Below are 13110 nucleotides of genomic sequence, written 5' to 3' on the forward strand. Positions count from 1 at the left end.
TAAAACATGTCTTTTGAAGTTTTCCAAATCGTCTGACAAACCTCGCGGGAGACCGCCCCAGACAGGGGAGGCATACTCGAGCACCAGGCGGATGAAAGATATGTAAATTTGCAAGAGAACATCTGAAGGTAACCCAGCACGTCTCGCTACACGCAGGTAATGTATACGCGGTTGAGCCTTTGATTGCATGATATTTTCATAAGAGGAGTGAGTACCGAATTCCAAATATTTTCGGTAATTACATAGGAGGGGCGATCACCAAATTCCAAATCCCTTTTTTTTGTTATTTTGTGGTTTGTGGTCATTTTTCTTTTTGTTTACAATATGCGACACCTGATTTCGCAGCTGCTTTGGATGTTTTACTGATTGTCGAAATATTTTCTGAAAGGAGATGGACAAAGATGCGCTAGGGAATACCATCCATATAATGGAATCGACATACAATTACCATAATCGGATGTGTTTTTCTCACGTTCCGTTCATTCTTTCGTGCGATCTTTCATTAAAATGACGCTTTATGGCAAGGAATACTTGTATCTTATACACATTGTAAGATGATCCGGAGGCGATGGATACATAACGTATTCCCTAGCAACAGAACGGAACAGATCTGAATAGAAACCAGGCCAGTGGTGAAAGTACGCAGATGTCTCAGTCTTCTCATACTCCTGTCACATTATCCACGATCTTTAGGCGAATCGATGGAAGATCGGCCATACTTAAGATCGACAGAGTGCTGCGCGTATTTTTCACCTGAAAACAGTAGTCCCTATCACAAATAAGCCAAAATTTGTACCTTGTAAAATTATTCGTCGTCCGATCGCTTTTCACCAAATGTGACTGGGGTATATGCAGCCATTCACTGCAGTCGGTTGCTGGGGTATTATTTCACTTTTTTTGCTATTTGCTTTCGGGACAAACGAGGACAATGTAGCACTGCACTCAAATTACTTACTAACTTATATTAACAGTGTCAAATACACAGTACTAACAGAAACTAAAGGTAGTCTTTTCTTTTACCTCTCCGACCGAAGTCAGGTACCTGCTTTCACACCGTGTTGAAGTAAGGTAGGCGTGTAGAGTGCATTTTCCAAGGGCACAATTTCAGGGGACAGTGGGTATCGAACTCGGGACCTCTAAATTCCGAGCCGAATGCTTTACCAGTTACGCCACAAACGACGCCACTTTCCCGTTGCTAGACGTATTAGGCAAAGTATCGGGTTTAGGAGGCCAATATTAATAGTAATAAACAAGGTTAGAATTAACAAAAAATTACATTCGTGGGAATTTGAATAAATCAATGTTTGGATTTTAAGTTAAGCGGCCAATTGGGCGGAATTTAGGTTCTAAAAATAACGACCATCATTTTGTGCTCAAAAGGGATCAACAAAAAGATTGTTTTCGTTGATTAAGAGTAAAACGAAACTTTTTTGTTGTAAGATTTTCTTTCAAATTCTATGTTTTAGTAGAGACTTCGACATTCAATTGTCAATAATTAACAAATTTACGACATAGGCATACTATCCAGAAAATTGTTTTCTTTAAACAGAAAGAGAAAATTAGGAAATATCAAATACGTTATATGACGTAATATAAACTGAATATAACAAAATTCGTTTCAAGGCGATTCGATAGTATTTTGGTCATATGAATTTTTAGCAGCCTTTTTTAAAATTGAATTTCCCATAATTTCATCAAATTCAATATACAAAATTACTGTGATATCTGACTACAAAGCTAAAACGAATAAACTAAAGTACTGCAATATCAATGAAAATCAGGAAAATCTGATGTGATGTTTTCCTTTGTACGGTACGGCAACGCCCACATGTGGCGTCAGATGACGTGTACGTAAGACGACAGCGTCGTTCAGGTCTTATATACGTTCGTCCACTCCGCCTCCTATAGTGAATGTATTCCAAGGCCCCTGTTCTAACGTCGCAGAAAATGTCTAACAACACGACAGTTGAGCTGAACGTGACAAATACCACGCCAGAGTTTGACTGGGAGCCGTATTTCTACGCGAGTTCCCCGTATGGAGAACTCCAGCTCGTGTACCTGGGCGGCTCGCTGCTGCTGGCGGTTGGCGGGAACACCGCGGTGCTGCTGACCGTCCTTCTCACAGAGGACCTCCAGACGCCGGGAAACGTCCTGCTCTGTGCGCTGGCAGCCTCCGACATCTTCCAGGCCGTCAGCAAGATCTCGGTGGCCATGTATTTCCTGGTCATACAAGAGTCGCTATCTTGTGGTCCTTTCCAAGTGGCAGCCAGCTTCGCGTACCTTTTCTTCGTGATGTTCTCCATCTGTATCATCGCACCCATCTCACTTCGCGTACCTTTTCTTCGTGATGTTCTCCATCTGTATCATCGCACCCATCTCACTGGATAGATACTGGTAAGATCACTTGTCTTTCTCTTCACACATCGCAACCATATCACTGGATATATACTGACAACGTTACTGGTCTTTCCTTTCAATCACCGCACACATCTCACTGGATATATACTGAAACGTTACTTGTCTTTCTCTTCAATCATCGTACACATGTCACTAGATAGATATAGTTAATGTTACCTGTCTTTCTCTTCAATAATAGCACCCATCTCACTGGATAGATACTGGTAACGTTACTTGTCTTTCTCTTCACACATCGCACACATCTTAGAGAATAGATACTGGTAGCGTTACTTGTCACTCTTTTCAATCGTCGCACCCATATTTTTGGCTGGATACTCGTAGCGTCACGTCTAGCTTTCTCTTTCAACATCCAAAATGTTATCTATCTCCTTCAGACACACCTTTCTGAATGTTTTATTTCATAAGATATACCTTACCAAATACAACACTTATTCAATGTATCACATTGTTGCAACTGTTTTTAGATGCTGCTTTTTCATCTATTCAAATATTAGAGAGGTAGTGTGATTTTTACTTACTGTTAACAAATAACAGTTTACAAAAGGGCAATTGAATATGAATGTGGAATCTGGATTATTCATGTGTATGAAGTGTGTATCGCGTATGAAACATAGCTAAAACATAGTCTCCTCCATAGCGTTTTTAGAAAGTCATTAAATAATTATGTAACAGAAAACAGCTAAGGGCACAACCCGACGTACGTGCAATTTCTCCGTATGTTTGGGGAGAGGCCACGCTCGCCACGTATGTTCTGAAAACGTGGGGAACGACTGGCAGGAGCAGGGAAGGAGTATGTCTACGCACGGCACATAAAGTTTTCTTTGCGCATAAAGTTCTACGGCGTGTCTGTGTGCTCCAAAATACGTCGGATTATCTACGAATTCGTAAGGAGGCGGTACTTGCCACTTACGGATGCCAAAAGATTTCCCACGTTTTGGCACGTAGACAGCACGTAGTCGCACGTACGGCGGGTTGTGCCCTTAGCTTTAGAATTAGACGCATGGGTAACTTTATTAACCTTGCAGTAACTCCGGCTGCCAAATTATCCTTAACCAAAAGAGAGAAAAAACGGATCCAAAACAGATTTAAACACGCATTCGTGTAAACACCTCTTGAGTCAAAGAGTATCGTTAAGGAAAATGTGTGACTGCCTGGCCAATTGCAATCTCTTTATCTGGCAGATTATCAAGCCTAATGATTTGGCAACTTTATACCATTTTTCTACATCGACTGAGTGACGATACTGTTGTAAGTTAATCGCTTTAATCTTGCCAAAAAATGCAGGGCTCCTGGTTGGATTCAATCGACTTTCCTCTTGTATACATTTCACTGCTTTATGTCCGCATTGAATATTCAATTTCGAACACATTAAATCTACGCTTAGAAACGGTTTCGCTTATGACGGTTTAACCCCACCCGGGTCATACCAAATACATGAAAAAATAGTCATACCGATTTATGCACCGAAAAGTTTTGAGTATCGGATTCAAACACAAAATCTGACTAACTCCCGACCATAGTTTTGAGTGCTGCCTAAAGGTAAGAGAAACGAAAAAGTATAAAGAGTTTTGATATGATATGATATATGATATGATATGATATAATAAGATATGAGTATTTTTACTTTTTTAATTGAAGATCAGTAATCTCGACCTTTTGGCTTAAGTACGGTTTCTTCGATCAAAGACGCATTCTAGAGGTCCAACCGTTTAGATGTCCACTTCTCCACTAAGAACCCAGGTGGGTAGGTTACACGCCCCTAATACCCCTGTCACATTATCCACGATCTTTGAGCGTATCGATGGAAGATCGGCCATATCTAAGATCGACATAGGGTTGCGCATGTTTTTCACCTGAAAACCGTCCCTGTCACACATAAGCCATACTTTGTACCTTGTGCAACATTTGTTGTGCAATAAAGTTATCATTATAAGCGAGGTTCGGGTGATCGACGCAGAATCGTCGTCCAATTGATTCTCGCCAATTGTGACAGGGATATTAGTGACGCTAATCTTCAAGACTGCGTTTGTTGTCGATAGGCATATAGCGATTGATTTAAACAGCAGTCATTACGAGCTTTTAGATGATGTAAGGCTTATTTAGTCCTACGTGCATTTTAAAATCTCTGAATGATTTTTAGTTATCAGCGGAGAAGTTAGCATCTAAACATATTCTCTTTGTGGGCTTGGTAACGCTAATCTTCAAAACCGTATTTGTTTTCAGTTTGTTTTTATATAGCTAACATCTAAGATGACATTTCTTTAATTAAAGTATTTGATCTAAAGTTGCCATCACGGTGGTAACTGAAAACAATGTTTCTCTGAAATAGCAAGCGAGGTACGAGGGGTGATCAATAAGTCCTCGGCCTCATTCAGAAATAACAAGCACAACTCAGATTTTGAGGCACGACTTCATAGTATGAAACCTTTTATCAATATCCTCCAAATTACAAATCATTGGAGTCATTACTTTCCCGGCATTCGTTTTTTCTAAATTAGATGGTAAGTGACGAGAAAAAGAAGGGTGAAGTGATCAAACAATTTGACCCGTACACTTCAGGTCGCAGCTCAATTGTCCACTTTTTTTTCGTTATCCCTAATACCCCCTTTCCACTAGGACGGCGCTCTCGCCGCGCTCTCTCTGCGACCTACAATTTGACACATCGTTCAACGAATTGTATCGAAAATAAACGAATCTTGTTACACTTTGTGTGTTTTGTTGTCTTCTCAATCACACTTTTACGTTTTGTATGATATACCCGGTGTGAAAGCGAAGGTTTCACATATGTTATTTAGGTCGCAGTGAGAGCGCAGCACGATCGCCGTCCTAGTGGAAAGGGGGCCTTACCTAACGTTACTAGGTGTCGTCTACAAGGTAATGATCACAATAATTTGAATTTTGGTACACATTTATATAAGACTTTATACGTGTACGTGAGATTATCAATAAGTCCTCGGTTTCACCGAGAAATAATAAGCACAGCTCAGATTTCGAAGCATAGATGTCAAGTGTAAAGTCTTATATAAATATGTACCAAAATTCAAATTATTGTGATCATTACTTTTCAGGCGACACCCAGTAATGTTAGGTGAGGGAGAAGGACAAAAACTTGGGCAATTGACCTGACTGTGCGGGTCAAATTGCGCTCCTAGAAGGCAGACACCCAATTTTTTTGTGCTTGAAATAGGAAGAGAATCATTATCAAACATTTTGACAATGTCTTTTGTTAATTTACGGCATGGGGAACTCGACCGACACATGTCTGATCACAATTCACACCACTTTTTTTCTCGCCACTTACCTTCTGATTTGCAAAAAACGAATGCCTGTAAAGTAATGACTCCAATGATTTGTAATTTGGTGGGTATTGATAAAAGGCTTCATACTATGATATTGTGCCTGAAAATTTGATTTGTACTTTATTTCTGGGTGAGGCCGAGAACTTATTGATCACCCCTCGTAAATGTACTAAAAATCTAAGACTGGACGCAATCCCAATCGTAGTATTTAAGTAGTAAAATGTAGATAATCACTGTCTATTGGTACATGTATGCTTATTATGTTTATATTTTAATAGAAAAAATATATCGTACCTGCTGTCATGACCTGATTTTTTTGGCCATAGCTTTCCAGCTGTGTAGCTTTGTGATAGGACGGTAGTCTAATTACGTCACGCGCAATAATTAAAAAAATCTGAAGGCGTAAGATCTCTCTAGTAGAAGTAGTCTCTTCACCTTTTGGCCCACGACAGGGTGAGATGGAGGGAGGTGTGCTCAGCTGCTAAGTGCCCCCACGACCACCCCCGGTCAAGGGACCGGTAAATTCGGCAAGAAGCAATTGATCATTAATTGAAGCAATTAAACTCTCCTAATGTCACAAATATGTCATATTAGACGTTTGCTTTTTAAACTGAATGCCTGGCAACCCCTTCAGGTTCATCAATTCCCCCCTGCGTTACCGGAACATCATGACCATGCCCCGCACGGCACTGCTGACAGGGGCTGCCGCACTCGCAGCCTTCATCGCTGTAGTTCCACCTTTAATCGAAGGAGGGCGTGACAGCTTCTTCCCGACCTTCTTCATGTGCAGGTATGGGTTGATTTTCAAGCAGATCCTACGGCAGCATAGGATAGTATCAAAAGCTGACAGAGAAGTGAAGCCGGCCTAGGGATGTGCTTGGGTACCGGGTATCTGCAATCAGTCGGCTTGAAAAAAAAAAGCTATGAACATGCAAAAAATTCTTGCATAATGAAACTTGACTATTGAAAAACGGATTCTAATGTCATAATGAATAATGTATAGTTTGGAATAAAGTGCCCCATTACCTTCCTAGGCAACGTTTTTTAATGTGTATGCTAGACTTAGCTTTGAGGCTCTAAGATAATGTCATCCATATAATTAAATCAACATTGATTTAGAATAGCATTGAATGACATTTGTGTTTCTGATAATATTCTTTTTCTTGTTTTTTTTTGCACCGTCACAGATATGAAGGATTCGCTCGGCTGATCAGACAGGGTCTGATTAACATCTTGTTCGTCGGTACCTTGGTGGTGATGTTCGTCTGTTACTACAAGTAAGTCTTATACTACAGTGTAATTTGCACCTATTCCTGTAGAGGTGTAGCTCCGGCCGGGCTCCTTAGCCACAAATTTGTCCCGTTAGACTAAAGGTAATGCTTCTGTTGAAAAAATGCACTAGTGCCCGTCGAGGATGTGGCCTCGGCAAGCCTTCTTAGCCACAAATTTGTCCCGGTAAAGTGCCGGTGATGCTTCTGTCAAAAGTGCACCGGTGCCCGTCGGTAATGTAGCCCCGGTCGGACTCTGAAATCACAAATTTTGGAGCGCTAAATACGCGGGTGGCTTGAAAAGTGGCTCTTTCTTTTTCAAATCAGCAACATTCTGCCAAACATTAAAAAAAATATCATTGACAAGAAAACCCTGTCCTGCAAATATTGAGTCGCACTATGAAGATTAGTAGAAAGAGCAATGTCCCTGCAATGTCTTTATTTAATTCCTCTGCTCGCGCATATGTTTCCGTTCTTTTGATTGGCCAATAGCTTTGAAGCTCTAATTTTGGTAGATCAAGATACTTTCTATCACTCCTTTAGATTAGGTCCAATGCCTGTTTATTATTATCTTTTATTTGGATTGATCACAGAGTAAAGGGGAGGGCAAGGCAGGTGCAAAATGCATCTTTGAAGGTTGCCCTCCCGCACATCAAAACACATACATGGTATGTGTGTGTTTTCATGTTTGACCGAACAGAACGCTTTAAGTTACACATAAAAGTCGTTGAGCACCATGATCACCGAATGCTACATGTTACGGTGTAATTACGAACATGAAATAGGGACTTATAATCGGTGGAGGTCGCCATGTTATATTGAATACTTTCTCGACTAATTAGTATAATTTCTCTTCTTCAGGATTTGGCGCGAGGTTAGGTGTCAACAGGCCATCGTTCGGAATCTGCAGCCCGCACCGCTGGCCGAGAGGACTCTGGGAACGTCAACATCAAGAGTGGAGACTCAACTCACTACTGCCGAAAAACCTGGGGACGAGAGTGGCCCGACAGACCTTGGGAACAAGTGGGCGTACCCTCGCCACGCTCACGTCAACCTCGGCTTGCAGATGGACGATGAGACCGGAGCTGAAGAAGAACCACCTGTCCAAGTATGCTCTTTTCTATTATCATTTCAGTAAAAAAGTCATTATCACAGATCAACTAATGCATATATGCTTCCATTTAATTAATTTGATGACATTGTGCAAAATAAGCCAAATTAGATCTCCTATGTGTCATACTCATGACGTTACAAGTAGCAGTACGCATGTCAAACGTACACACGCTAGTCAACCGTACACACGCTAGTCAACCGTACATAGGCCAGTCCTCCATACAGACACTAGCCAACCATAGATACACTAGTTAACCGTACACACGTTAGTCAAACGTACACACGCATGTCAAACGTACACACGCATGTCAAACGTACACACGCTAGTCAACCGTACACACGCTAGTCAACCGTACATACGCAAGTCCTCCACACAGACACTAGTCAACCATAGATACACTTAGTCTAGTTAACCGTACAAACGCTAGTCAACGGTACACACGTGCACGCTAGTCAATCGTACACACGAGCGTCAAACGTGCACCCGCTAGTCAATTGTACACACGCTAGTCAACCGTACATGCGCTAGTCATCCTTACAGAAACTATTTACAACGTACACACGCTAGTCAACCGTACATGCGGTAGTCAACCGTACGCACGCAAGTCATCCGTACGGACACTATTCTACCGTAAACACGTTGGTCAACCGTGCATACGCTAGTCAATCGTACATACGCTAGTCAACCTTGCATACGCTAGTCAACCTTACATACGCTAGTCAACCCTACAAACGCTAGTTAACGGTACACACTAGTCAACGGTATACACGCAAGTCAGTTGTACAGGCGCTAGCCAACGGTACACACTAGTTAACCGTACACACGCAAAGTTAGCCGTTCACACTCTTGCCTGGTCTTTAGAATGTGCGCTGTAGCCAGGTAGCTTTCCGAATTTTCTTCAAACCCGCACGAAGTTTCGCCTTGTGTGTGGCTTTCTCAAGAATCATACATAGCTCGAAACAGCACACTCAGGTACATTGCATTCTTGACATTCATTTCATATGACAGGGCTAGAGTGCCCTAGGTGGTTTAATCAATCATTGGTCAGTAAATATGTATTAGGTATTGCACTTTGCTATATTGTCTAAGACCACATGGCCCCAAGCTTTTACTTGATCTCTTAGTTGTTATTTAACCTGTTGTTGTACGCTTGATACATGCAAAATACGTGTATACACAGGTAGACCAGTTTAGTCCTTTGTTTTGATACATCGGCGCTTTAAGCTTTGAGCCACAATGGCGACATCATAGGACGTTGCCTAAGATATCTAAAGATTTCGACAAGTTACAACATCGTGGAACAAACAGCAGCGATTTTATAGAATAAGCAAGAAGACCAAAATTAAACTTACTTTTGACCATGTTGCCGTTACAGGATGACCCTCGGCGTAACGTTGTTGTCCAGCTGCCGGCTAAACCTGCACCTGAACCGGCCCGTCCGCTCCTCTCTCCGGAGTTCCAACAGCGCTTGAGAACGGTCGGTACGGTCATGATGGTTGTGGTGGTGTTCTGGGCAACCTGGATTCCTTACAGCGTCACAATGCTCCGTATGGGTACCGTGGGGGTGGAGGAAGGCGCACCAACTGACGCGGTGTGGCAGAGACTGTCAGTGCTCCTCTCCCTGGTCGCCACCTTCTCCAATCCCATCATCTATGCCTACCGGAACAGGGAGATGCGCCAGGCGTTCCTCCGGCTCTGGCGCCACCGTTGACTGTTAAACATGAAATCTGTGCTTCTGTCCTTACAACAGACAAAATCACATACAAACGTCTATGAAACAACCCCCCAGGGAAAACTCAGATGATACAACATGTATTACGCATGCAGGGAAAAATTCCTGACATGCCTACGTAATTTTGGGAATTCTTGTCAAACGGACGCACACTATACTTTTTGGCTAGACCCTGAGGCGTCGCCAAAAAATTCTAAAAAAGATTTTCCACAAGACGGAGACAGAAACTATGGGGTAACGATTACTTCACCATAATAGACAGACACTTAAAAATTTAGATGGGGTAGTGTTGCGCAGAGAGAGAGGTCCTGAGTTCGAATCTGTTGATAAGCATAATCTGTTAAAATTACTTGCACGGGACACTTCACACCACAATTCATTCAGGTAGCATTTCACTCCAGAAGCGAGGCTAATTTTTATACGACGTTTGGCTAAATTACCTCAAATGTCCTTTCGGCAATAATCATTTTGTGAACCTAATAACCCCCATACGGACCCGCTTGTAATGTACTGCAGCGTTAGTTTGTATAGTCGACTTACGTCACAGGTACTTTCTCGGTAACCAATCCACGCCGACACAGAAAGACCAAAATGAGTCTATATAGCTAGTCTTCATAAAACAATGTAAAAAGTCCTTTTCTCGAAAAAAATGGCATTTCTATTTAGATGTTACTGACAAGGATTCTGACAATTTTATTCTGTTAGAATAATGGACCTTTTGCTATGTTTGGAGTGTAGGGTATACTGTAAAGGATTAAAGTATTGTTTGTAAGAATGTCATGTGGTTTGAGATTGTATGGAACCAAAATCTGATCTTACGTCAGGGTGTGTTGGCGTCAAGACGTCTTATACGCCTTAGTTAGGCCATGGCAATTCGATTATTTGGTAAAATTCTCTGGACAAACAAAAACTGGTGCGAGGAAAAGAACAAAATTATGAAAAAAACTGCCTTTTTTATGAAATCTAACTGGTCAGGAAGGTTGAACACATCTTTTTAATGATTTTGCAATTTAAATTGAAATTTTACGACATTAGACTGAGTTATCATTACTTACATGCAGCATGTACTTCCTCATTTTCCTGCAGCTTTGTATAGAAAACCAACTCGCGCTCAGATGCCATTCATGTATCCGAATAAACATAACCTTTGACGAATCAGCAGTATCAACAATTATGTAATAGCGATTATTGCCACATAGCGATAAGCATAAATGTCTTTAAAAGATTCGAAAATAATAATTATCACAAGCTCTGACGAAGGTGTCTTAGAGACATCGAAACGTAAGCAATGTAAGTACCTACTGGTTGTGTAAAAAGAATTATCCTACATCCTATCACCTTTACTGTTTCTATGTCTAATTAGTTTAAGCTGAGAAGATGAACTAGTAAGAAACGTATGTGTTCATAGTCATTGATGTAGAATTTATTTGTGTCACGGTACCAATTTGTATAATTCAATCGTTGATATTAGGTATAACATTCAGTGTTTCTGTAAAAAAGTGATAATCAATGGTTTATTTACTCAAGTTTCGAATACCTGGGTGTGTTGCAGAGTGCTAAGTCTAGATTGACACCGGATAAAGCTAGAGGCACAACCCACCGTACGTGCAATTTGTCCATACGTTCTTTTTGTAGGCCACGTCCGCCACGTATTTCTGAAAACGTTCTGACACGTACTGAGGGCGAATCCGCAGCCCGATGGCACACAAAGTTTTGCCTGCACGTACGTGTGACGTTCTACGGCGCGCGTGTCTGTGTGCTCCAAAATCCTCCGGATTCCCTACGATTTCGTACGGAGGCGGTACTCATCACGGATCCCAAAAGATTGCCCATGTTTTGGCACTTAGACAGCGGGTTGTGCCCTTAGCTTAATTTTATCCTACGGTTCTGTTTGCACATAAGCCACAAATTTGTTGCGGTGTTCCTGTCAAGTACCAATAGAGTAGTACATTTTGTGGGTTTAACTGGTAGGATATGGCGTCCATTTTTGTCGCCGGGTCCCGGATTTGATTTTAACAGGCGTAAAAAAAAATCGGTGCCCCAAAATTTTTAACCAGCAGGCGTCTGGTCGCACGAAGACATGCACTACCATTAGGTCATATAAATACTTTTGTATTAGATTTCTTAGCTGTAGATTCTCAAAAATATTAATATTAATAATTATATGTTAAGCGTACAGATTTGTCCCTTCATGAACTTATGTAATGTTATGTATTTCTTGCACGTTCTTATGTATTTTGTAGGTGGAACGTTGGGGTTGTATACGTAGTGTATCATTTAGGATATTAGAAAATAAATTTCTGTGTTTATGCTTAAAACTGTGCTTGTCGATCCTTGCAAATCATAGATATAAGCCCTGGACGATTCAAAATATACCTATTTTATATCAGCCAATGAAAGTTGTTTTTCTTTATATTTTTTTTGTTTGTTTAGATTCTTTGAAACTTTTAATACATTCTTAGATTTCTTCACGTTTTTTCATTGATGTAGATAAAACGTCTTCCTGTATCTCTATACGTGTGATGTTAAAACATCTTTTGTTATCACAGTTTACGCTTTTATGGCTGTATAATCTATAGACACGTGGCGCATATCAACATGGAAAAAGTTTGTATTTTGTACGTATAGTAATTTTTTATTTATATTTCAGCCATACTATTGTTGCACAGGGAGGAAGATTTGCTCTCAAGCAAATGTTGGCCTTTCTAGTTATGTTTTATATTTGTAAGCGCTATATGCAAGCAAACAACGTAGTGATTTTAATATCAAGCCGAAATTGAATTTTCATTAGAAATTAAAATCCAATATAAAATCGAACCGAATCAATAGGATGTGTTCCAGTTCTACTGTGATTGCAGTACCAATAAAGGTTGATAGATGACGCTTTCGATCCATTAGATAGAACATCTTTGAGCGCAAAAAAAAACGTTTTTTTTCATGGTACATAAAACATCGGGCATAAAATTTCTATAGCTAAATATATTCTACTGATGGAGAAAGATTTAGGTTTGATAAAATTCCTACATTCTAAAAAGGAACAAAATTCTTAGCATAACTCGAACACAGTAGGCCACACGTAAAAACCAACCTGTCCTTGTTACTGAACAACACAAACGTAGAAACACACACGTTTATTCATTTATTTAAAGCCGTAAAAGCTAATTCCTCTACGAGGCCGACACCCCAGATCTACAAACTTAAGTTAACACTAGAAAGGCCGACATTTGCTTAGGAGCAAATACAGCATATTGCAATCCATCTTCATCCTTGAAAAAATCC

At 40.7% G+C, this 13110-nt stretch overlaps 1 protein-coding gene across 1 annotated transcript; it reads left to right on the forward strand.

Moving 5' to 3' along the window:
* Window positions 1-6974: 6974 nt before the first annotated feature.
* LOC118406464 lies at window positions 6975-9949 on the forward strand. The gene is made up of 3 exons (XM_035806517.1): window positions 6975-6994; window positions 7847-8093; window positions 9475-9949. Exons 1-3 carry the CDS (start codon window positions 6975-6977, stop codon window positions 9808-9810), a joined length of 603 nt encoding a protein of 200 aa, XP_035662410.1. The 3' UTR covers window positions 9811-9949.
* Window positions 9950-13110: the final 3161 nt, after the last annotated feature.

Source organism: Branchiostoma floridae, chromosome 19, assembly GCF_000003815.2.
Source record: "Branchiostoma floridae strain S238N-H82 chromosome 19, Bfl_VNyyK, whole genome shotgun sequence".
Taxonomy (NCBI): domain Eukaryota; kingdom Metazoa; phylum Chordata; class Leptocardii; order Amphioxiformes; family Branchiostomatidae; genus Branchiostoma; species Branchiostoma floridae.

Excerpts from the sequence above, each read along its gene's own strand:
- LOC118406464 (XM_035806517.1), top strand. The coding sequence starts at position 6,975 with ATGTTCGTCTGTTACTACAA. Across the intron at positions 6,995-7,846 it reads ATGTTCGTCTGTTACTACAA|GATTTGGCGCGAGGTTAGGT; the intron begins GTAAGTCTTATA and ends TCTCTTCTTCAG. Across the intron at positions 8,094-9,474 it reads AAGAAGAACCACCTGTCCAA|GATGACCCTCGGCGTAACGT; the intron begins GTATGCTCTTTT and ends TTGCCGTTACAG.